Here is a 24,244-nt window from a genome sequence, read left to right as displayed (position 1 = left end):
GAGAAATACGACCACCTTGGCTGCCCAAGCGATATTGATTGTGTGGCTAGATACCATAACATCATGCTGCGGGCGGCAGTCGGTACCCTCAGTGGAAAATACCCCCATGCCAGGATCAGCTTTGCTGATTTCTACAACCATCTCAATCCTCTAAAACCCCAATCACTTCCGTAAGAATAACTCTGGAAGGAATAAATAATGGCTAACTTCAATAGGATAGAGAGATATTTTAGTCGAATCGATTTATTTTTAGCTCCATTGTTCTACTTGACTTAAGCCATAGATAATGCACGAGTATAATAAAATACAGTAAAAGTACAGCAGCGCAAACAGTAGAATCACTCGAACAGACGGATGATCACAGGTGTGTGCACATATCAAGCCTCAGTGTATAGGTGAGCCGCGAGCTTGGGATCCACGACGGCTTCCACCGGGAACTTGCGCGGCGTGGACATCCCAAATATCTCCTCCATGCTGAGCTCCTCCATTGCAATGCCATCTGGGAGCCTCCAGGCAAAGCCGTGCAGCAGGTTAGCGAGGCTGACCTGAATCACCTTCAGTCCGAGGTTGTACCCAGGGCACATCCGCCTGCCGGACCCAAACGGCAGCAACTCGAAATCCTGCCCTTTGACGTCGATCTTGCTGCCGAGGAACCTATCTGGCATAAACTCCTCTGGCGAATCCCACAACACCGGATCACGCGCGATAGACCACACGCAAACAAGCACGCGCGTGCCAACGGGGATGTCGTAGCCATCAACAGACACGTCCTTGCGGGACAGGCGGGGTGCCAACATCGGCGCCACTGGGTGCAACCGCATAGTCTCTTTGACAATGGCATCCACATAGGGGAGACTCAGAATATCCTCCTCGGTAACCCAACGGTTTCGCCCCACCACGTGGTCCAGCTCCTCCGTGGCCTTGGCGAACACCTTGGGCTTCTTGAGGATCTCCGACATTGCCCACTCAACTGTCATGGCTGAACTCTCGGTGCCGCCGGCAATGAGGTCCTGCATGGGATTTAGTAGTTTTGCTCAATTAATGGTTCAGAACTTCATTAGCCGTACCTCATCTTGGAGGTGTAGCCCTTGATGTGAAAAGCTTTGTTGCTCTATTATTCTTTAAGCTGCGTAGTAGATTTTCCCAGTGCATTTTTTTTTTCAAATAAAAAATTTCTGTACAAGGTAAAGCTATATCGAGAAGTCCCCTGAATCTGGAGCCTAAAACAAAGTTAGCTATATTTAACGTGTGAAAGACCGATCAGAAAAGTTCTTTCACTGAATAATGTTGCAAATGAAACATGTACGGAATTACCTGAATGAAAGCCTTGATTCCGTCCCGGTCAATCTGTACCTCGAGATTGGGGTCACCCGCTATCTCCAGTAGCACGTCAACCATGTCCTTAGCAACGAAGCTCTCTCCCTCGAGGCATCGTCGCCGGTCGTGCTCTTCCACGACGTGTTCGAGGAACCGATCGAACATCTTGCTCAGCTTCTTCATCCTCTTGATGTACCCCTGCAGGTCCATCCAGTCAAGCCACGGGATGGAATCGCCGATGTTCAGCACGCCGTTGAGCACGAACCACTCGCCAACCATCCACTTGAACTCCTCCAGGGTCGTCCCGTCCTCCATAGCCTCCTTGTGTACGTACTTCTTGCCCATAACCATGCGCGTGATCTGTTAGAATAGATACCGTATATGTATAGGAGTCCTATGTAATTGTATTATGTACACCTATATAATGAGAAGAACCCTACCCAACTAGGCACGTTGGGTCAGACAAATCAATCTACGTTTTACTTTTATTATGGTATCAGAGCGAGCGATCACGGCCTAGTTTTCCGCCGAGACGTGATCTCCGCTAGTTTCCGCAAACCGTCGCTGCGAAGCAACGCGATCTCCGTCCTGCCTCTTCCGCGCGTCGTCGCTGCGAGCGATGACCACGTCCGGGACGATCTCGTCAATCCCTGCCTCTTCCGCGGGATCTCCAGCACCTGCCCCTGCCGCGATGCTACCTTCCGCAGGTTCCGCGGGGCTTTCAGTGCCTGCCGCGATTACTTCTTCGGGGCTTCCAGCGCCCGTGTCTGTCGCGGCGCCGCCCCCTGCTCTGAGCGCCGGCCATGGCGCGACACCGCCCGGCGTGTCTCCTCCTATGCCCCCTGCTTCAACCCTGGGCGCCGGCGCTCCAACTGTGGTACAGCAGCACGCGATCTCCGTCGGGCAGCAGTCTGCCGTCACGGACGTTCCTCCGCTGCCGTCCGCCACGATGGACACCATCTTTTCGGATGCGGCAATCTACTCCGACGCTCTCGCTGCCTCCCTGCGCTACCCTGGGTATAACTACCCGCAGATGGCAGGGTTTCCCCAGGGCACATACCCCCTTGCACTAGGGTTTCCTCGAGCGCCACAGCCGTCTCACGCCAGCACGTCATCGCTGCCATATGGTGGCGCCCTGCCCTACAACTCGACGCCGCCCGGCTTTCCGCCCCAGCAGCAGCAGCCACCGTTCTATGGTGCCGGCCAGTTCACCAATACCGCACTTCCCAGCATCGTCACCATTGCGCCGGCTATCACCATCAAGCTGACCAGCGATAACTACATGTTCTGGCGTGCTCAGGTTGGCCCGCTGCTCCGCAGTCATATGTTGATGGGCTATGTTGATGGATCCTTCGTCTGCCCCGACTCGCATGTCGTCGTCAGTCATGCCGGCAGCCTACACCCACAGCCGAACCCGGCACACCAGCACTGGATTCAGCAGGACCAGGCCATCCTCTCGGGCTTCGTCTCCTCGATGACCGAGGGTGTCTTGGGCATGATCATGTTCGCCGGTACTTCTCGCGAGGCTTGGGAGACTTTGAGTGGCGCCTTTGCGTCGACGTCTATTGCTCGTGCCTCGGCCCTCAGGCAAGAGATGGCTGACTTGAAGAAGGACAACAAGACTATCAATGTCTACTTCCATCAGATGAAGGCACTCTCGGACTCGTTGACTAGTATCGGGATGCCTCTACGCGATGACGAGTTCATATCTTCCCTCCTCGCCGGCCTCGGTGAAGAATATGATGCCCTGTTCGAGGTGGTCAATGCGCGTACCACACCTATGCAGATTCGCGACCTGTTTTCGCAGCTCCAGGCTACTGAGCAGCGCAAGCTGGCGCAACGCCGTACTCACGGAGGTGCTTCTCACTATCCGGCGGCGCACACTGCTGCCTCCACTCCCGCTGGACCTGTCGCTGCATGGACTACTCGTGGCAGCCCCCGACCCGCTGCTCCACCGCCCAAGACGGCGCCCCCTCCCACGGCTCCTAAGCCGACTGCTGGGCGTGGTAGTGTCGTCTGTCAGCTCTGTGGAGTCCCTCGTCATACTGCTTCTCGGTGCTACAAGCGGTTTAACCGTGACTTTCTCGGCATTGGCAATGATGGGCGGGACACTGAGAAGCAACTCTCCATGGCGATGACTGCCTCCCATGGATCCTCCTCTGGCGCCCTTCAGATTGCAGACCCAGCATGGTATGCAGACTCTGGCGCCACTCATCACATTACTCATGAGTTGGACAAGCTCACTTCCCGTGAGCCCTACCACGGCACCGACCAGGTTCATACAGCCAATGGTTCAGGTATGCGCATTCATAATATTGGTCATGCTATCTTACCTACTCCATCCTCTAGGTCTCTAGCCCTTAATCGTGTCCTTCATGTTCCTAAAGCAACTCGTAATTTATTATCTATGAGTAAACTTTCATCTGATAATAATGTATTCATTGAACTTCATCCCCATGATCTTTTTGTTAAGGACCGGGACACGCGGGCACCCATTCTTAGAGGTCGTTGCAGTGGTGGTCTCTATGAGATTAAAGCTCCTGTCATCAAGCAAGCACTTAGCAGCGTCAAGGTGTCTCGTGATATGTGGCATCGTCGTCTAGGACATCCAGCATTACAAGTCGTTCAACATGTTCTTCGTAGTCATGAATTACCATCTCTCCATGAGTCCAATAAAATTGAGTCAGTTTGTGATGCTTGTCAGCAAGGGAAGAGTCATCAGTTACCCTTCTCCTTGTCTACTCGTGTAACAAAGTTTCCATTAGAGATTATTTATTCTGATGTATGGGGTCCTGCCCAACCCTCTGTTAGTGGACATCGGTTTTATGTCAGTTTTGTTGATGCTTATAGTCGTTTCACTTGGCTCTACTTACTTAAGCATAAATCTGATGTCTATGATGTGTTTCTTCAGTTTCAAAATCATGTTGAGCGCTTGTTAGGTCGTAAGATTATTCATGTCCAAACTGACTGGGGGGGTGAGTATGAGAAACTTCATCCCTTCTTTCACAATTTGGGTATCTCACACCGTGTGTCTTGTCCTCACACTCACCAACAGAATGGCACTGCCGAGCGTAAGCACCGTCACATTGTTGAGACCGGTCTTACCTTGCTTGCTCATGGGTCTGTTCCCTTATGCTACTGGAGCGATGCTTTTGCTACTGCCTGTTTCCTCATCAACAGGCTTCCGAGTCGCACCATCGATATGAAAACTCCTCTTGAGCGTCTTCTCAAAGAAACACCGGACTACACCTTTTTTAAGGTGTTTGGCTGTGCGTGTTGGCCTCATCTTCGTCCATATAATAATCATAAACTTGAGTTTCGATCTAAGAAGTGTGTGTTTTTGGGCTACAGTTCTCTTCATAAAGGATACAAGTGTCTTCATGTTCCCTCCAATCGAGTATATATATCTAGAGATGTCATATTTGACGAGAATGTCTTTCCTTTTGTCAATTTGCCCAACTCACATACACTACCACCCATATCGGAGTCGTCTTTACTTTCAGCTGACCAATTTATGGATGATGCACATGCCTCTCCGTTGCTTGCTAACCATGGTGCAGGTACTGGACGAGGAGGTCGACTGGAAATTTTAATCCCGCACGCGCCGCCACGGAACGTTGAACAAAATGCTCCTGTTATGCATGGCTTGCAGCACATGCATGGCTCGCCCTCGGGCTGCGTGCAGCCATGCAATACAGCAGCCCCAGCTAACCCCGCCTCGGGCTGCGGTGAGCCATGCACCAGCTCGGCTGGAGGCTCAGCCGGCTCTGCCTCGGGCTACGTGCCTGCATGTGACGCCATGCACAGACCCGAGCCTGAACTGGACAGTGCTGCTCCGTGCATGTCTCCAGCTCGGTCCCTGGACGTGGAGAAATTGCATGTTCCTGGCCTGTCGTTTAGGTTCATGTTGAACAAGTAGTCCTTGAGGACCAGGACGCGCCCGGAGGCCTTGTGCAGTTCGTGCAGGAACGCGCGCATCTCCTCTCTGCGGATGTACTCATATGACTCGAGCCGCTTGGCGCTGAAGAGCTCGGTGAGGCACAACTTGCGCGCCTGGCGCCAGTAGGCGCCATAGGGGGACCAGGTGATGTCGCTGTAGTTGTATGTAGTGTACTTGCCGGCGGCTGTCTTGGGCCGGTCGATGAAGACGGAGTCATGGGTCTTTAGGAAGAACTTGGCCATCTCTAACGACGATCCAACGACGACAGGGAACGAACCGAATCGGAGGTACATGAGAGGGCCGTACCTCTTGGAGAGTGTGTGGATGGAGCGGTGCGGAAGCGCGCCCATGAGGTTGAGGTTGCCGATGATCGGCCATGGCTTAGGTCCTGGCGGGAGCCTGTATGCGCGGCGGCCACGACGGAGAATGGTTCCGAGTACGAGCACAGATGCCAGCACGACCGCGAGGAAGGGCGTCCATGGTGGTAGCTCCATTGGGACTTGGGACCGAAGGAGGTGTCCTGGGTATCTGACGTCTACTTATTGAGTGGCTGGCTAGAGGCGGCTAACTGCTAACAGGACAAGACGGTGCAATTTAAGCGGCTGGCTAAGTGACTTGCGGACTGGTCACAACTCACAATATGAAGTCAGCTTCTTTGGAGTTGAATCAGTTATCTTGTGTGGGGTGGGGCCAATAGAACATGACCCTAGTGCGTATACTGCAACATGAGTACAGATTCACGTAATCAAGGAGTCGAAAAGGTTCGCAGGAAATGAAGGAAGATGTTAGTGCTACGCAACTCCCACAGGATAACAACAAAGCAGGGGGAAAAGAAGGACTATCAACAACGGGAAATTAAGTGAAAGAAGACTAGTACTAGACAAAACGGAGAAAAACATGGCTAAATAAGATGCTGCAGAACTTGGACGAGATAACAACAAAAATGTGAAAATAACTGCAACCACATCGGAGCTGTCTAAGGGCATCTCCAGCGTTCGGCATATTTTGGATACAATTTGTGTTCTTTTCCGTCGAACGCGGACATGGAAATTGGTCGCATGTTCGTATGCGCCTGCTTCTTCCTAGCGGTAGAGACGTATTTTTTGACCGCAAGGAAGCAGAGGTCTACCCTGCAATAAAAGAAAAGAGAGAGGAGCCAACCAGACCAAAACAGACGGAAGCATTCCTGCCGCATATTTGGACCGTGTTTACGTCTCTACGGACAGCGTGGTTACTATGTGCCAGGCTGTCGGGGAACGGTAAAGATGCATTTTTTTGACCGCGCAAATGCAAATAGTCATTTTCGTCCGTTTGCATCGTCCCGCTGGAGATGCCCTAAGCAACGTCCCCTGCTAGGCCCTTCCATTAGTTGTCCAGCAAAATAGTATTTTCTTGGTCATCCTTTGTAGGGCTGAATTGTCTAAGGAGATGTTTGTTTGGGCTTTTTTTTGGTTTTTCGGTGGAAAAAGCCAGCCAATCCAACCAAACGAGTGTTCATGGGTTGCGGGTTGGGTGAATCCTCGCAGCGTTTACATGCGTCTAATCTCATGAATATGTGTAAGAATTAAATAGGAGTTTTGCAGTCTTGTATCCTTATCTATTTGCGTCGATTCGATGATCTGCAGATACCCATGTCTACCAGATCGATTAAGGGAATAGGTGGGATGATGGGAGAACGATGTGCTACCGCGAAAGCTCAGTGACAGAAAGTGGAAAATAACGGTACATGTTTAGTGATTCACTCGGGATCAATGGCACAATCATCTAGCTTAATGCTTTGGTCTATATTCATTTACTTAATAATTGTTGTTACTCGTGGCTGGGGGATAATGGTAGAACCAAGAGACTTTTGTCACCTTTGGCTTTAGGGGCAATAGTATGTACGAATGTGCTGCTCACAAATCTATTACCACTACTTTATTTACTACATATTTGTACTTTATTTCTATATGTATGCATACATGCAGGAGAATCCTTGACCCTTGCCTATTTCCATCCATTGAACACAACATAAACAAAGTAAACTAGAAAGGTCCGAAAAACATCAAATCCAATCAACTAGCAAAATCTTGTAGATGTTTTCTTTACACCATTTTAGCAGTGCTTCCCAAGGTTCGATTAAACCTAGGTCTTCTAGGAAAAAAGCTTATTATACTACAATCCATAATCCCGATCGAAGGTATCACTGGCCAAACTGAAGAAGGAGCTCACACATGAGGAGCGAGTTGTAGATTCAGGTTAGAGGGCCAAGCGCCGCTTGAACGTGAAGGCCAAGCTAGCCGCCACCAAACTCTCCCAAGAAAGGCCGATGTGTTGGCATGTGTGGCTAATGTCCAGGCGCACGCGAACGCCGAGGCCCTGGTGGTGCAAGCGATGCTTCTGATGGGCGGCCAGGTGCTGGCCAACGCGTTGGCCAATAGTTCTAGCTCGACTGCGTCCAAGCCGTCGGCTGACAAGGGACCAACGATGTCACGACTTTCAAGGGAAAAGTCTCCCAAGGTCGGCGAGTCCCCAGCCGCCCCTCCACTGCCAACCATCAACCTCAACGTGCCGGTTAGCGGCTCATCGGGTACCGGGCAAAGGAAGCCCGCAAGGCGGCTGTCGCCGAGAGGCCCCCCTCCTCCCCCGCCCCCCACAACTTGATCGATGAAATAGCGGCGCGACCCGGTTCACCTTCAGATTCGGGTACAAACCTATAATTTCGCTTGCCGCTTTGTTTTGTTCATTGAGTTAGCAATGCTGATGCGACCCCTTGCATGTGTCAGTCCTACTTCGATGGGGCCGATACCATGGATGCCACCATGGCCAACGTGATCAATGGCGGTGGCGGCACGGAAGGTGGCACCGAAGGGCAACATGATGCCACCTTTGGTGGCACACCCAGAAGCAGCATAATGCCACCCAAGGTGGAACCTAGGGAGCCCCTTATCCATCAGCGAGGCACCCTTGTTTGAGGAGGAGCAACATTACCAAAGTAGCATCCCGTTAGACCAGGAACATCACCAAGCTTGAGGACGTGTGCCTTTGCAAGGCATGGATGGAAGTTGCACAAGATCCAATTTGTAGTGCCCAACAAAGGGGTGGCACATTTTGGAAGAAGATCCACAACTACTTCCACAAGCATAACCATTTGGGTGATCACCCTTTTGTGAGCGACCGGAATGAGGCCTTGATACGTCTCAAACGTATCTATAATTTCTTATGTTCCATGCTAGTTTTATGACAATACTCACATGTTTTATATACACTTTACATCACTTTGATGCATTTTCCGGTACTAACCTATTAACAAGATGCCGAAGCGCCAGTTCCTGTTTTCTGTTGTTTTTGGTTTCAGAAATCATACACAGGAAATATTCTCGGAATTGGACGAAACAAAAGGCCACGTTCTTATTTTTCCAGGGGCTTCACGGAGTCCGAAGGAGAGACGAAGGGGGGCCACGAGGTGCCCACACCATAGGGGGGCGCGGGCCCAGCCCTGGTCGCGCCACCAGGTGGGGAGCCTACCTCGGGACTCCACCGACATCGCCCCTTCGCCTATATATTCCTCCGTGTCCGAAAACCCTAAAACATCCAGTCATATTCCACGAAGAGTTCCGTAGCCGCCGCCATCGCGAAGCCAAGTTCGGGGGATAGAAGTCTCTGTTTCGGCATGCCGCCGGGACGGGGAATTGCCCCCGGAGTCATCTCCATCGACACCACCGCCATCTTCATCGCCGTTGCTATCTCCCATGATAAGGAGGGAGTAGTTCTTCCCCGAGGCTGAGGACTCTACCGGTAGCTATGTGGTTCATCTCTCTCTCCCATGGTGTGATCTTTATGTGATCATGAGCTTTGTATCACTATTAATCTATGTGCTACTCTAGTGATGTTATTAAAGTAGTCTATTCCTCCTCCATGATGTAAAGTTGCAGTGTGTGCATCATGTAGTACTTGGTGTAGGTTATGATTGTAATCTCTTGTAGATTATGAAGTTAACTATTACTATGATAGTATTGATGTGATCTATTCCCCCTTTCATAGCTATCGTTGACAGTGTGTATGCTATGTTAGTACTCGGTCTAAATTGCAACGGTCTATTATGCACTCTAGAGGTTACTTTAATATGAACTCCGGATTAACTCTCCACGGTGTGACGGTGACAGTGTGCGCATCGTGTGTGATTCCTTTATGAAGTTGTTTACTCCGGCTTGAGGTGTGCTTTTATAGCCCTACACAATGAATCGTGTTTGTTATCCAACAAGAGAGTGTTTGAAAGTAGCATTTATTTATTCAGTTATGTGATCATTGTTGAGAGTGTCCACTAGTGAAAGTATGATCCCTTGGCCTTGTTTCTAAGCATTGAAACACCGTTTCCAACAAGTTCTGCTACATGTTTGCTTGCTGACATTTTTATTTCAGATTGCAATTACTACTTACAATCATCCATATTACTTGTATTTCACTATCTCTTCGCCGAACTAGTGCACCTATACATCTGACAAGTGTATTAGGTGTGTCGGGGACACAAGGGACTTCTTGTATCTTAATTGCAGGGTTGCTTGAGTGGGATATCTTTGACCTCTACCTCCCTGAATTCGATAAACCTTGAGTGATTCACTTAAGGGAAACTTGCTGATGTTCTACAAACCTCTGCTCTTGGAGGCCCAACACTGTCTACAGGAATAGAAGCGTACGTAGACATCAGGCCTCGCTCACGAAAAGGTGGGTGTGGATCCAAGAACAAACTACCAAGTTCAACGCCACCTACGACAAGATGAAGAAGCGTAAGGTGAATGACCTTGGCGTTGCCGACTTGATGACCCAATCTTTGGGCCAATTCAAGATTGCCAACGACCAAAAAAACTTCAACTTGGTCCACTTTGGATGGCGCTCAAGGATTGTCCCAAGTAGCATGACCTATATGCTTCCTATGATGCCAACGTGCCTGGTAAGTCCAACGCCATCGATGTTGATAGCGAGGCCCCAAGTGCACCGATGAAGAGGCCGAGGGGGTGGACGAGCTCTAAGGCCGAGGCCAAGCGAGAGGCCTCCTTGCAAGTGATGATGGAGATGACCAAGACGGACATTGACGCTCATTGCCGAGCGAGAAGAGGGAGGAGAGGAATCACCGGGAAAAGGAAAAGGCCGTCAAGAACTACTACGAGATACAAACCAAGAAACTCGAGATTGAAGAGATCGATGCCTATGCGGCCACAGAGGAGGTGGACAACAAGCAGAAGGAGTTGGAGATCGCCCTCTGCTCAGCGAGAAGGCCAAAAACAACAAGAAGAAGAAGATTTTAACTCGAGAAATGTGATTTGTTTATCATGCATTTAAAACTCTGGTGTGCCGGCTAGTTGTATCTGACCTAGTTATGTTGCAACTTCAACTTCTATCTTTTTTAGTGAATTATTTGCTCAATATTCGTGGAAGGTAATGGTAACTATGATTTTTTTTTAAAAAAATTCATCTACTGGCCACGGACATTTGGAAGCCGCCGTTGGGACCGCTGGCACTCGCATCCAGACCGCAGCCTATTTTTTATCCATGGGCCGCCAAATCCAGATCCAAATAGACTAAAAATACGGTCCGAAATACGGAGTGTGTGTTGGAGATGGTCTTACAGGAACTGCACACAGACGTAATGGAGAGCCTACATATCGCAATCGTACCAAGATACGGCATATACTGGAACGGCCTGATGCTGGTCATGCATCCGAGGACGGAAACTCTGGAGCCCCTTGCTTATGGCTCCTGTCGAGCTCTTCACGGTGGATTTCGCAGCAACCTTGAGAGTGGTCTTGATTCCGGCTGTCCGGGCCAAAAACGCTGCTGAGGGTTCCGGCGTGAAGCAGCATCAGGTAGAGCAGCTGTGTCAGCGCCGAGATCGTGATGAACGCCTCCAGTGTCCTCTGCAGGCAGAGGCAGCACCGCGTAAATATAATCGTCAAGCCAAATCACGCGAAGGAGAACATCAGATTATAGACAAACGATGTGTGTCGTGGTTGTTACCAGGCGCCTTCCTCGGTTCCCTAGGGTGACATGCTTGCACGCGAGGCTGCAAATGTTGAAGAAAAAGATGGCAGCATTGTGAGATATATAGAAACTGCATGAGTTTCTGATTTTTTTATACGCTGGCAGTGCGAGTTTGTAACCCGAAGGCGAGGGCGGTGAGCGCCCAGGAGACGAGCCCGGTGGAGGCCGCTGTGGCGAGGCTCTCGCCGCGGCACGGCGCCCTGACGTGAAGCAGGCCGGGGAGAACCGAGCAGGCGCCGACCACCCCGGCCATCAGCGAGAAGACGAGCAGGTACCCCGTCGCCGTGTTACCTCCTAAATCTGCACATATACTGCGTCAGGTTAATCATATCGCAGAGGCCAGAAATGCGCGTTTGTGGAAGGGGAAGGGCTTGTTGCACGCACGGCGGTGGGTCTCGCGGTCGATGAACTTGTTGATCGACCACCCGGCGATGCCGAGGACGGCGCCGTGCATGACGAGGTTGATGCACAGGAGGGGCCCCATGTACCGCCTGCTCGCCGCGCCGACGGCCATGGATTGGCTGCTCCCCGGTCGTAGCTGCGGATTGACGTTGCTAGCTTGAGCGGCCTCTGGGTGTGAAGAATTGATCAGCTAACTCTGCGAGAGCAGTGTAGCTAGCGCTGGCACTGGAACATCTTAATGCGGGGCTGTGATCATGGTTTGTGATAACGCACGCTAGAAGTTTCGTGTAACGGCAATGTTGTGTTGTGCACGCCAAGATAGGCAGGGAGGGTCCGCTAGTGCCGTGGTGCCACGCAAAGAAAGGCCCACATGCCTGTTCTATGGATGAGACGTGAGGAATGGAGACGAGGTGGAATGTGACGTGTGCATACTGAAATAATGTGGTTTGGTTCAGACGACTCGATGTGGTTCCGGCGGCGGCAACGGCAGTTTGAGTTCTGTTATGTTATAACTGAAACTGCCGGTATAGTTACATTGCTAGCAACCTAAAAGTGGTATCTACAGGTTTATGGTTCATTATCTATCTTTGGTTGCCTTCAGAAGAGTACAAGATTGTGTTCTGGAAATAGAAAGAAAAATTGAAGACCTCAAAGATTTGTTACTATTTTTTAGAATTTATTTTGTAATCGTTAGAGTCAGTTCATGTATCCCTACCATGTATTATTTGTTGCTATGAATATATGTGGTATTGATTGTCAAAAAAAAAATACCACCGGTGGAAAGTGCAAAGTCAATTGGACCACGGTTTGCCGCCCTACCTACCTTGGCGGATTGGGTATCCTTAACATGGATAAATTTGCGAGAGCTTTACGCCTACGTTGGCCATGGCTTGCTTGGACTTCACCGGACAAGCTTTGGGTTGGAATGGAGAACCCTTGCAACAACGAGGATTTGGAGCTTTTTTGTTCGTTGACCAAAGTCACCATTGGTGATGGAAATAACGCTAGCTTTTGGGACGATCCTTGGGCCTATGGCCTATGCCCGAAGTGCATTGCGCCTTCCATCTATGCTATCTCTAAGAGAAAAACTTGAAACGTCCGGAAGTCAATCAACAATGATGCTTGGATCCTACATCTTGACATTTTCGCGGGCCTCTCGGTTCAAAACCTCCATGAATTTACCTTGCTTTGGCAAAATACCTCACAAATCGCTCTCCAAGACGATGTGCCGGACTCTATTGTTTGGAAGCTCACCGCGAACGGGGCATACTCTTGCTCGTCGGCCTAGAAGGCGCAATTCACCGGAACCATCCGCTCTCCCATGGAGATGGTCATTTGGAAGGCTTGGACGCCCCCAAAATGCAAGCTTTTTTCTTGGCTTCTCATACAAAAACGGGTTTGGACGGCGGACCGCCTTGAGAGACGTGGGTGGCCTAATGGGAGGATTTGCCCCCTTTGTCGTTGTCATGACGAGTCGGTGGCCCATCTTATATTCAAATGCCGCCTCTCCTTTCGTATTTGGACTATGATTAGGGATTGCCTTCACATCCACAACTTTGACCCCGCCACTTGGAGTGAGTTTGATAGTGTGGAACATTGGTGGACTTCCATGATTCTTGCTCATGACGGAAGAAGGAAGGCTATGGCCTCTCTCCTCATGCTAGTTGCTTGGGAGATTTGGAATGAGAGAAATGCGAGAACCTTCAAAAACAAGAGCACTATGCCAACCATCATCTTCGATAGAATTAAGTCGGAAGCTAGAACTTGGGTTATAGTCGGTGCGAAACATCTGGGTATTTTGATTGCGGGAGAGTAGTCTTTTCCCTCGGTGGAGTTGTAACTCTAAAACTTGGTTCTATGACTTCTACTTATTTAATGAATTAAGGCAAATCTTTTGCCTTTCTTTCAAAAAAAATTGATCTCGTCAACATCTCTTGGATCATGATACATACGATCAGACGAAGAAGAGTTTGTGTGATCTTCGTAATAGAAGTAGGTGTGGCCGAGTATATCATTCATGTAGAAATGACACTTCGTTCCAGGCTCCATCCTGTAGCGTTCCGACATCTCTATCCAACGACGGCCAGGGATTCGGTTTATCTCATTGGTGATTTGAACAACGAAGGTTCTCTACGGTATGGACAGTGAGTCCTGCTCGAAGCTGACTTCAAGCTATCCCAATTGATTAATGCTTCTATGTATATGATCTATGAAGTCACCTATTACGCTACATGGTATAGTCTAGACATAATTATAAGAAAGAAACAACAATTAAATTAGATCAAAGACGCAACTAAATGCACCTATATACGGAATTTGGAGGCACAACATGTTGGATTAAAACATACCGTCATGATTTCAAGGTCATCCATGAACAATATAACGAACTTCTTACCCCTACGCCTAACTTGGCCACAACTTGCACTAGAAGCTAGCAAATTCATTTGATGCATGGTCTGTTATATTAACAATTAGATCAGAGCCATATTTGCATTTGGAACAAAGGATAAGTACCACTACTACGAAATACGCTACCGTCGGCGGACCGAAATTGGTTACCACTGGCGCACCAACGTGCACCAGTGTTTTCAATCATCCCGACATTCATGTCTTTGCATTTTCTTTCTTAGTTGGATCTTGCACTAGCCTTGTGCTGGTGGAATCATGATGGCAACAGATTTGGCTTATTGCATTGCTACACCAAGTTGAAAGGGTGTGAGAAGTGGAGGTTGGCGCATGTTCAGTTGGCGAAGAATGCAGATGGCTTCATTGATCTGGAAGCTCCACTGGGAACCTCGACGGGTCGCCCTATCGGCAACAAGAAGGCTAAGCTTGCACGATTGACTAAAAGGGTCCAAGCGTCGATTGACAAGTGTCTCACCGATGCCTCGGCAAACTTGCTATCATCCACAGCGAGAAGAGCGATGAAAGATGGAATGCCTTGTTTGTGGAAGCGAGAAGAGAAGTTCAGGATCGAGAAGGAGAGAGTCGCCATGAAGAAAAGGAAGGAGGATTTCATGATCTTGAGCGCCGATACATCGGAAATGGACCCCTAGGTGAATGTGGCGCATATGTACTACCACAACATGATCTTGAAAGAGATCGTTGGTCGAATGGCGGTGTCATCGGCATCGGAGGCCTCGACATCAATATCAGCTTCAGCATGGGCATCAGCAGATCTCTTTTCTCAACATCGAGCCGAAAAAATGCCGATTCTCAACAACTAGGCCCAAACCTGGACCAGCCAAAAAGCATGAAATCCTGGCAGGCCAGGCCACTTCCTTGGTGCCGCCTTTTTGCACTACCAAACCGGGGCCGGCCATCAGGCCAACATATTCAGACCCAGTCATAGGAATTTTGGGTCGGGCTTTGGGCCGGGCTTTGGGCTGGGCTGCCCATGCCCTGAGAACAGCAACGGCACGGCACCCATAGCGTCGGTTACAGGCTGACAGCGACGGTAGATCGAGTACCTCTCCAAAAATACAAAAGTCCTGTACGAATCGCTTTGACGTATTATTAGTACTACTCCGTAGGCCAGAAGCAGCACCAAACCGACACGAGGGTGAGAATTGAGACCTCATTGCCAACCGAACACTGTGAGGCCAGTGACAGATTTTTAAGATAGGAAGGCAGCCAATTAGAGCCTACCGTCCTGCCATGTGGTCGATCCCCACGCACAAGCAACAAATAGGAGGGGTGCAATGGACGCGGAGCGGCTGGAAAGGCCGAGGACACCAGAAGAAGAGAGGACCGGAGACTACAGGAGCGTACCGAACGACTGAACAATGGCTGCCACCGCGTACTCCACGGCGCTTCTGGGTGGAGCAGGACCCCGCCTCCCCGCCGTCGCGGCCGCCGCGCCATCCTCCGTCCTGATCCTACGGCGTGGCTTCTCGCCTCTTCGTCTCCAAGGTGCGCGCGCTCTCACATGTACATTCTGCAGAAATCATGTTGTTTTTGTACGTACGCATGCAGCTGCCCTAACAGTTGCTACATGCTGCGATGTTGATCAGACGCGCCACGGCTTTCTGTGCTCCGGGTGAAGGCCTCCTCCGACGACACCTCGGCTTCCGCCGCCAGCGGCGACGAGCTCGTCGACGACCTGAAAGCCAAGGTACAGAGGTCATGGCACCAGAGAGGGCAGCATCTCGCGAGTGAAATAAACTCAACTTTGACTGACGGTGCGTGCTTGATAATGGCAGTGGGACGCCGTTGAGAACAAGTCCACCGTCCTCACCTACGCCGGCGGCGCCATCGTCGGCCTCTGGTTTTCCTCCGTCGTCGTAGGCGCCGTCAACTCCCTGCCTCTGGTACGTCTGGCCATACACGTCTTGGATCATTCGCCTCACTGAGACTGAGTTGTGAGCAGTGACACGCTAACGTTTGTGTGGTTTCTGCAGCTTCCCAAGATCATGGAGCTTGTCGGGCTCGGCTACACCGGATGGTTCGTGTACCGCTACCTCCTCTTCAAGGTACTCATAGTACTCGTATGGGTTCATCACTTAACAGCTGGGAGTGTAGTATTAGTAACCTTGTTAACATGTGCCTCGCATGAAATTCAATTGCAGGAAAGCAGGAAACAGTTGGCCGACGACGTGGAGTCACTCAAGAAGAGCATTGCTGGTGCAGAGGAGGAGTGAAGAAAGTAAATGTTGCTGTGCAGACTTTTCTTTTGTTGAATCATTCTTTCAATAACGTGCATCAGAGAACCGCTTGTTGTTTAGCGTGCTAATTCTGCTGCGTCCACATGTTGAATACCTGGTGTCAGGAATCTTTGCTCGATTCGTTTCCATGATGGGCAATGGAAGAAGAAAAAAGTGTATCATTTTGCCTAATTCCTCTTAAAAGTGTAAAGAAAGTACTCCCCCTGTTCGGGCTCCTAAGGACTGCTCAATCATCTAGTCAAAAGAGTTATATACTTATATACCACCAAAAGCATACTATTATTAGGTAATCAAAAGAAGTTTTAGAAGACTGAGGGGGGCTTACAAAAACCTAGACGGAGCAAGTACCATGTTTACTTTTACGCATACGGTTTATGTTTATGGTAGTATATACTACCTCCGTTTATAGGAACTAGCATGGTGGCCCTCGCAAGTGCGAGGGCAAGCCCTGAGTATTCCTATATTTTTCTATCGTACAGAAACAGTAGAATTACATGGTTCTGTAGTCATCATTATGTGACTTTTATATGTGGTGATATTTGCTGAGTACATAGAATTAAATCTATATTGCAAGATAAGATAAAGATTTTTTTTCATATTACTCCACCTAAGTTTAAATCTCAGAGTACACTCATAAATTTATGACCGATTTACACTTAACAAAACTTATATCTTACTGCGTGCATCATAATTTTTGAAGTAATGTCGTTTATGTATAATTACTAAGGTTAATGTTATTCGCAATTAACAAAATATATAGGTTCGTGTATGGTTGTAGTAAGTTTGCCGAGAGCAATAGGTTATCAAAAAAGAAGTGAGCCTAGGTCATTCGGTTAGGGAAGTGGATGTACAACCCAGCCACCCGGGTTCAAATCCCCACGGACGCAGAATTAGGTTCTTATTATTTAAAAAAACCACTGTAGGGGCTTCCCCTACCGTATTCCTTTCAAAAAAACAATAGCTTATCAAAAAGTAACGGTAGTGGTTAGTCGGTCGAATATTTTTGTCTATCTTGAGTTTTCTACAACAATTCTCTATATCTTTGGTTTATCATATGTGCTTTATTACTATAACTACGAGTTTTCTACAACAATTCTCTATATCTTTGGTTTATCATATGTGCTTTATTACTATAACTACGATTTGTTATGAACATGTATGAGAAAGTCATTTAAATGGATAAAATAACGGTTGAACACACAACAACTCATGGTAATTTGGTCACATTTGATAAGTTTTTAATGGTAGAACACAAAGTTGTTAGCAAAATGAATAAAAAAATCTTATTGGTCGGTGGGAAAACATATGGTGAAAATTTTCATTTATTGTATCATAATCAGTTTTCCTTAATTTATAAGCAGTCTGGTTCTCCTAATTGATCCATAACTTTGGGCGGCAGCCATGTACAATGAAACATCACTTTAAGCATTCAATACATTAGAATATATTTATAAACCCTATAAAATGTAATTATTGTGCACCCTCTTTTAAGGGTATAATATTTATTATTCGTAAAAGAAGGTATAAGGTTTATTTGGAGTGTTCACCTCCAAGGATTAACCATACATTTTAGGTTCAAAATTTTCATAGTAGTTGCAAAATTGATAGCACCATTATTCTTTTGGTTTGTGCTTCCATGGACTCCCGAATATCAAAACAGTGTAAACCCCGAAAGGGTATCGTGGCATCGTTTATTTTCATCCGTCATACCCCTAATTCCGAATAGATATCGTTTAATCTTAGCCATTCTTGTGTTTCTCTCAGTAAAACGTTTCAGTTTTAGGGATCTATAGAAGCACAAGCTATTCTATTTTAGAAATTGTACCACACTTTTCTTTTGTTTCCAAGTTACTGGTTATGAGAAAACTTAAGCATATTAGGTTTATACATGCACGCAGACATGGTTCTTATTTTCCATCCAAATTACCGTAGACAAAGCAGTATAAATCTTAATGGTCAACCAAAATAAGTTTTTTTGTGTGAATTAAATAAGTATATAATTAAACATACCCATTCAGTCTATTTCTACTTGCTCACGGCATCGATTTGCATGCATGGAACGGATGCCATTGCCGTGGCTTTTTAGATCGAAATGCTTGATTTATTTGCTTGCAACTTCGTTGATTTTCTCTCAGCGATTGGATTTGTGCAACGACCGGTTGATTTTCTCTCAGCGACTGGATCTATGCAACGGCCGGTGCCAGTGTAGCAATGCAGGTGTCAGTATACTGATACGTTTAATCTTCACATTATAAGACATCCAGTATTCTATGTTGCTAGTTGGCACCATGTTCTAGCTACCTAGATTAAGTAGTTATTTTTCTTTCTTTTTAACGGACGTCTCTACGGTAATGTATCAAGATATGTTTTGACACTAACGGTTAGTTTTGTTTTCACATGTCTTATCTGGTATGGTAGTTTCAGATCATGGCAAATATGATTACAGTCTATTAACCATTGTTAAATCATAGCTATAAATTTTAAATTCAATTGTTAAAAATAGTTTGATGATGTGGTTTAACGTGGACACGTGGTATCTCTATTGTATTAATGTACATTTCTTTTAATATAGATAATAAATAATAGATGTGTATTTGAGCAATATTTTCTGGCTACCTATTATTTTGCCTGATTTAGTAACCTGTTTTTTTACACTCAATTTAGTAACCTGTTTAATTCTATGTAGTACTCATTATTTGCTAGTCATGTCCGGCATATAATTTTCCTAATTACAGCTAGACTTGAGGGACAAAGCAAATAGTAAGAGAGTCCTAGCTAATCACGCCATCATGTGCATGTGGTATTGGTCGGACTGAGATTAGGTTCATTCAAATATTTTGGCTTAACGTGTTTCCCTGAAGATAGATCTCTTTTGCATCTATGCCATGGTTGTGTGTATGACGAAAATAGACCTGCAGCGTATGTACGTTTTCTCTCATACAGACGGTGCATATAATACATGTCATATACGTGACTATGTCCACAAAATATACGCTCATACATGTTATGTAATTTTTTTAAATCATGACCATTAAACTGCAGATCCAACACCTAAGATAATTCTGATTATATGAATTAAATGTACACGTGTCAAACATGGCATGTCATATATGTCCACAAAATATGCGTTTGTACATGTTACGTAAAATCTTTAAATCTTGACCATTAAATTACAGATCTAACAGCTAAAATAATTCTAATGATGTGGATTAACCTCGGGTCACTATTTTAGACCTTCGCATTTTGCTTTTAATATATAACTAGCAAGGTGGCCCTCGCAAATGCGAGGGCATCATCTTTAGCAGGTTGAAGCTCGTGATGATATAAATTTATGGTCTCATAGATAACAGAAATTTGAAATTGATATGAAGTAAAACATCATATTTTTTATATTATTTTTGAATCTTTCTTATTTGTGAAGAATAGATACCATGACATTTCCAATAATACCATGTCACATATTCTGTAATTTCTAGTGGGTTTTTCAGCCGATATTGAAGGTGTAACCTTGCATTAGTGGGTTTTTATCATGAGAATCCAACATACCACTACTAGAAAAAAGGCTTTCAGTGGCGCACCACATATAGCCATCAGTGGCGCACTAGTGGTGCGCCACTGTTATCACGCCACTGCTAACACATAGTAGTGGCGCACTAGGGGTGCGCCACTACTAGCCTAGATACCTGTGGCGCACTGCCTGGTGCGCCATTGACATGCCCACCAGTGCGCCACTACTACTCCAAAGTGGTGCGCCACTCGTTGGTCGAGGCAGTGCGCCACCACTGTGCAGAAGAGGTGCGCCACTGCTACAGTTTTGCGTGCGCCACTCGGTCCAGCTAGTTGGTGCGCCACCGCTGCGTTAGTACGTGTGCCACTGCCCTCTCCGGGACGTGCGCCACCGCTACTTATCCTTGTGCGCCACTGCTAGTCTCGGAGAGGATCACAGGGCAGTGCGCCACTGGATCAGTAGCAGTGCGCCACTGCTACTTAGTGGTAGTGCGCCACAGATGGTCCACTAGTGCGCCACTGCTAGGATTTCGAATTTTTTTTTGTATCTTGGCAGGTGTTTATACAGGTTGTATATGACAGTACAATAGCACAATACAGGATATATAACAGCATATAAACAACGAGCACAGCTTATCCATACATAGTTCTTCACATTAGCCCCACATGATTCACAAGCATTCACATTAGAGGTTACAATGCAAGTTACGGTGTTACAAGTCACAAATGAGCTAGTAGTGGCACAAGATCGATCATCTAAACTAGCATCACATAGAAGAGAGCTAGAGTCACTACTAGCACCGTCCCGATGAAAGTGGTCTTCATCCGGTTCCTCCTCCGCTCCGTCCTCTCTCCCGCCAGATAGCGTGCGTATCTGTCTTCGGCCTCCGCTCTAGTGGTGTACCCTTTGTAGCCGTTACCGCTAAAACGGTGAACCTGTCTCCGACACTCCTCCCGGTCGTTGTAGACTCCGGGAACCTTGCCCTTGTACACGACATACCACGTCATATCTGCGTACATATGCACAAGCCAAAGAAACATTAGTGCACGCTCATAGATGTTTGCAACGAATAAGAGCAAATTCAAAAACGATCCAAGTAGTATGAACTAAAAGGCATGCCTCATACATTGTTGGTCGGAACAAATATTAACATTTAGGGACGGAGTAAGTGAAACCAAGTAGGATGCACAATAGATTGATACTTGTGTCATCGCACCAGGTTCACTTACCCCTCCCCCAAGTGTATAGGTGACCAACATTCTAATCATCGGCATTTTGAGATACCAAAGCAAATAGAAGAATGACAAGGGCCTCATACTTTGTTGGTCGAAACAAATATTAACATTTAGGGAAGGCGTCAGTGAAACCAAGTAGGATGCACAAGAGATTGATACTTGTGTCATCGCACCAGGTTCACTGACCCTCCCCCAAGTGTATAGGTGACCAACATTCTAATCATTGGCATTTTGAGATACCAAAGCAAATGGAAGAATGACAAGGGCCTCATACATTGTTGGTCGAAACAAATATGAACATCCCGGGATGGCGTTAGTGAGGCCAGGTAGGATGCACAAGAGATTGATATTTGTGTCATCACACCAGGCTCACTAGCGACACCCCGGAGTGTACAGTTGACCGAACATTCTAATCATCGGCAATGCAAACAAAATTAACGACCAAATCAAGTGCGGAAAACGATAGAGCCATATATATAAGTTCACAAACATAGCCGAACTAGTAATTAAACAGACATGCAAGTAAAGTGCTTTGGATAAAGTTTATTACAACGAAGCTCGTCTTTAGTTCACAACTACATAACTAGGCTCGCACATCAAGACTTTTGCGGAGCGTGGATAAAACCGCCGCCTTTCTTCAAGCACATCCATGAGCGGTAGTCGTCACCCTGCATTTGGAGCATTGTGTCTATGTCACTATTTGACGGCTGATAGCCGGCGCAGAACTCCCGCGCTTCTAACGACATCTTGATGGATGATTTCACAAAACTCTACTTGGATGCGGAAGAAGTCTTGCTTGATGCCGTCGTCGGGGACCCGCGCCAATTTGTTGGCCCAGTCTCCGAGATGCTCGAGTAGCGTAAGCTCGCTGCTGGTCCCGTATGAACTTATCCATGTGATAGAGGGCGTAGTAGGCATCCTTGTTACTAGAAGGCGGCTTCTTGACGCAGGGAAACTTTGTTTGGTGCTTGAACACATGCTTCCCGTACCTAACATTTGGCCTCTGCATGTTGCCTTTCGCTTTGACGTAGGCATTGAGAGCATCATCAAGTACGGCCTTGACATTCGTGTAGTTCGTGGTTGACTTACCGTCCGCATCGAGGTATGTGGCCACGGAATGCTTCGGGGTTATGGAGATGAGTGTGCAGGTTTTGTCTCTGCGTAGAACACATAATGTTTAAGAACATGACGATTGAAATCTAAAAAAATCACGAGTTAAGACCGGTACGGTGAGGGGTGACTTACTCGGGAAATACAGGCGAGGAGGATGTTAGACTTCTTCCGGTTCGCTAGAAAGAAGTCTTTGAGGTATCCACTCGCGACTGCCCGGTCTCCGGCGGTGGCCAAGTGGACGGCACGCATGTAGAAGGGGTCGGCTATCGCGATGTCCGGGATGTTGTTTCTAATGATCCGCATCGCCTTGCCGAGCGAGTATAGGCGAATGAAGGTGTAGTGCAGCGGATAACCGTTCAGCATGGCAAAGATGTCATCATACCGCAGGAAGATCTTCTCCGCGAAGCCACTATCGACAAAGCCAACGCCCGAGGGCACCTTGGCAATATACACCGGGTATCCATTATCTTTCTCCCCGAGACGCCGCTCCTCCATAAACTGAATACCGTCAACCAGAGATCGCATAGGACCGGGTGCAGCATCGTACAATCTTTGAATTAGCATCCGCTCACCCGACACATGCACCCTCGCCTCGATATTCTTGGGCACTGGTGGCCCGTCCTGAGCGACGGGCGTGCAACTGATGGAGTGGCCGCTTGATGGCGCGGTGCCGGGCGGCGTATTATCCACAGCGACGGGTGCATTGAGCTGAAGTAATGGCGCCGCGGGAGACACCAAGGTTGGCGCCGCGGGAGCCACCACGGTTGGCGCCGCGGGAGCCACCAAGGTTGGCGCCGCCGGAGACACCATTGTTGCCGCCTGCGGACTCACCGATGGCTCCACGTTGTGGGAGTTGCTGCCCGCGAACCGGGAACCGGGGTTCCCCCTTTTGTCCTCCCTTATACCACGCGTCCAGACCGGCAACCAAGGTAGGGATGAGGGAGCTAAGCGTCGTGCCCACTTGGTCCTCCACTTGCTGTCGTTGCGTCCTCTGTTGGGTCTCCACGATTTGTTGCACTTGTTGCCGCACTTGCTCCTCGACCAATGTCGGGATCTGCGCAACTTGTGCCTTGAGCTGTGCGACCTCCTTCTCATCGATGGGGGCTTTCTCTCCTTTTTCCCCGACTTATAGTATTCTGACCATTTCATAGAGCATCCTTCGCCGGCCACACGACCAGCCGACGTCGGCTTACTCAATGGATCCCTCTTCTTGTGGGCATTCAACGCCCTATTTAAAGGGTTGTCCCAAGGGGCACACTGCGAGGAGCTCGTGGACCCCGCGCCGCTACTAGCTTCCTTTTCACTTTCCGCAGCGATCTCCTTAGCCTACGGGAGGAACATGCATGAACCATTTAGAAATTTGGATTCATCAATAAGAATGCAACCATAAAGGAGCTAATTAAGCGGGTGCATTCCTTACCAGAAGAGCCTCAAACTCCTTCACATCCGGAGTGGTGGTGAGCTCCTTTGTTTTCGGGTCAAGACGGTACCGGGCCAGGAGAAAGTTCCTGGTTTGCTTGTTTTTGTATTGCGGGAAGAGGGGCTCGAGGCCGTTCTTCACACGCTCCTTATCCGCGGCGTCCCATTTCGGTTGCGCCACCCTAAAACCGCCGGGACCAAGTTTGTGGGTGCCTAAGTTCAGTTTTCGCATGTCCTTCCCCCACCGACTAGAATCCGACGTTGACTCGCTCTCGCACTTGATCTTGAAATCAGCGTAGTCTTGCTCGGTGATCGAGGGATTTGACTCCTTGATCTTCTCGTAACTCTCACCATTATTAATCATTGTCTTCACTCGGTTCCTCCAACTAGCGAGGGCGGTGCTCATCTTCGTGAGGGCGGCATTGTGCACTTTGTTCCGCATGAGACGCTTTTCCGAGCAGTCCACCGGGAACTCGTATCGTTCGTGCAGCTTCCGGAAGAGGAGGGTGCGCAAATTCGCTCGGTCGGGATGCCCGAGGTTCTCGGTGTTGATCGAGACCGTGCTCCGGAGGATGCACCCGAGTTGGGCAGCGTAACCTTTGACTAAATCAGGGGCGCCGTTGGAAGC

The 24,244-nt window shown here is 48.1% G+C and overlaps 3 protein-coding genes across 3 annotated transcripts; 1 reads left to right on the top strand and 2 right to left on the bottom strand.

Annotated features, from left to right (window-relative positions):
• Positions 1 to 222: 222 nt before the first annotated feature.
• On the bottom strand, positions 223 to 5,770 carry LOC124688265 (trimethyltridecatetraene synthase-like). Its single transcript, XM_047221966.1, has 4 exons — positions 5,231 to 5,770; positions 3,091 to 3,112; positions 1,315 to 1,677; positions 223 to 1,010 (listed from the first exon to the last, which is right to left on the bottom strand). Exons 1-4 carry the CDS (start codon positions 5,749 to 5,751, stop codon positions 378 to 380), a joined length of 1,539 nt encoding a protein of 512 aa, XP_047077922.1. The 5' UTR covers positions 5,752 to 5,770; the 3' UTR covers positions 223 to 377.
• A 5,177-nt stretch (positions 5,771 to 10,947) lies between these two features.
• On the bottom strand, positions 10,948 to 12,002 carry LOC124690626 (membrane protein PM19L-like). Its single transcript, XM_047223986.1, has 4 exons — positions 11,660 to 12,002; positions 11,395 to 11,575; positions 11,252 to 11,297; positions 10,948 to 11,151 (listed from the first exon to the last, which is right to left on the bottom strand). Exons 1-4 carry the CDS (start codon positions 11,787 to 11,789, stop codon positions 10,948 to 10,950), a joined length of 561 nt encoding a protein of 186 aa, XP_047079942.1. The 5' UTR covers positions 11,790 to 12,002.
• Positions 12,003 to 15,391: 3,389 nt separating this feature from the next.
• LOC124693070 (protein CURVATURE THYLAKOID 1A, chloroplastic-like) lies at positions 15,392 to 16,512 on the top strand. Its single transcript, XM_047226524.1, has 5 exons — positions 15,392 to 15,589; positions 15,691 to 15,791; positions 15,880 to 15,987; positions 16,078 to 16,149; positions 16,246 to 16,512. The coding sequence occupies exons 1-5, from the start codon at positions 15,463 to 15,465 to the stop codon at positions 16,315 to 16,317; spliced, it is 480 nt and encodes a 159-aa protein (XP_047082480.1). The 5' UTR covers positions 15,392 to 15,462; the 3' UTR covers positions 16,318 to 16,512.
• Positions 16,513 to 24,244: the final 7,732 nt, after the last annotated feature.

This window comes from Lolium rigidum, chromosome 2 (assembly GCF_022539505.1).
Source record: "Lolium rigidum isolate FL_2022 chromosome 2, APGP_CSIRO_Lrig_0.1, whole genome shotgun sequence".
NCBI classification, from domain to species: domain Eukaryota; kingdom Viridiplantae; phylum Streptophyta; class Magnoliopsida; order Poales; family Poaceae; genus Lolium; species Lolium rigidum.
The sequence above is the reverse complement of the archived record's forward strand: the minus strand, read 5'-3'. Positions and strand labels throughout refer to the sequence as shown.

Bases quoted from the DNA above. Each gene is read 5' to 3' on its own strand.
- LOC124688265 (XM_047221966.1), bottom strand. From the start codon at position 5,751: ATGGAGCTACCACCATGGACGCCCTTCCTCGCGGTCGTGCTGGCATCT. The intron at 3,113-5,230 runs GTTCAACATGAA...CTGCGAAAACAG, and splicing joins CTGGTCCTCAAGGACTACTT to GTCGCGAATCTGCATAGGTG. The intron at 1,011-1,314 runs GTAATTCCGTAC...AATCCCATGCAG, and splicing joins GAATCAAGGCTTTCATTCAG to GACCTCATTGCCGGCGGCAC.
- LOC124690626 (XM_047223986.1), bottom strand. From the start codon at position 11,789: ATGGCCGTCGGCGCGGCGAGCAGGCGGTACATGGGGCCCCTCCTGTGC. The intron at 11,576-11,659 runs GTGCGTGCAACA...GTATATGTGCAG, and splicing joins CGACCGCGAGACCCACCGCC to ATTTAGGAGGTAACACGGCG. The intron at 11,152-11,251 runs GTAACAACCACG...CTCTGCCTGCAG, and splicing joins GGAACCGAGGAAGGCGCCTG to AGGACACTGGAGGCGTTCAT.
- LOC124693070 (XM_047226524.1), top strand. From the start codon at position 15,463: ATGGCTGCCACCGCGTACTCCACGGCGCTTCTGGGTGGAGCAGGACCC. The intron at 15,792-15,879 runs GTACAGAGGTCA...TGATAATGGCAG, and splicing joins TCGACGACCTGAAAGCCAAG to TGGGACGCCGTTGAGAACAA. The intron at 15,988-16,077 runs GTACGTCTGGCC...TGGTTTCTGCAG, and splicing joins CCGTCAACTCCCTGCCTCTG to CTTCCCAAGATCATGGAGCT.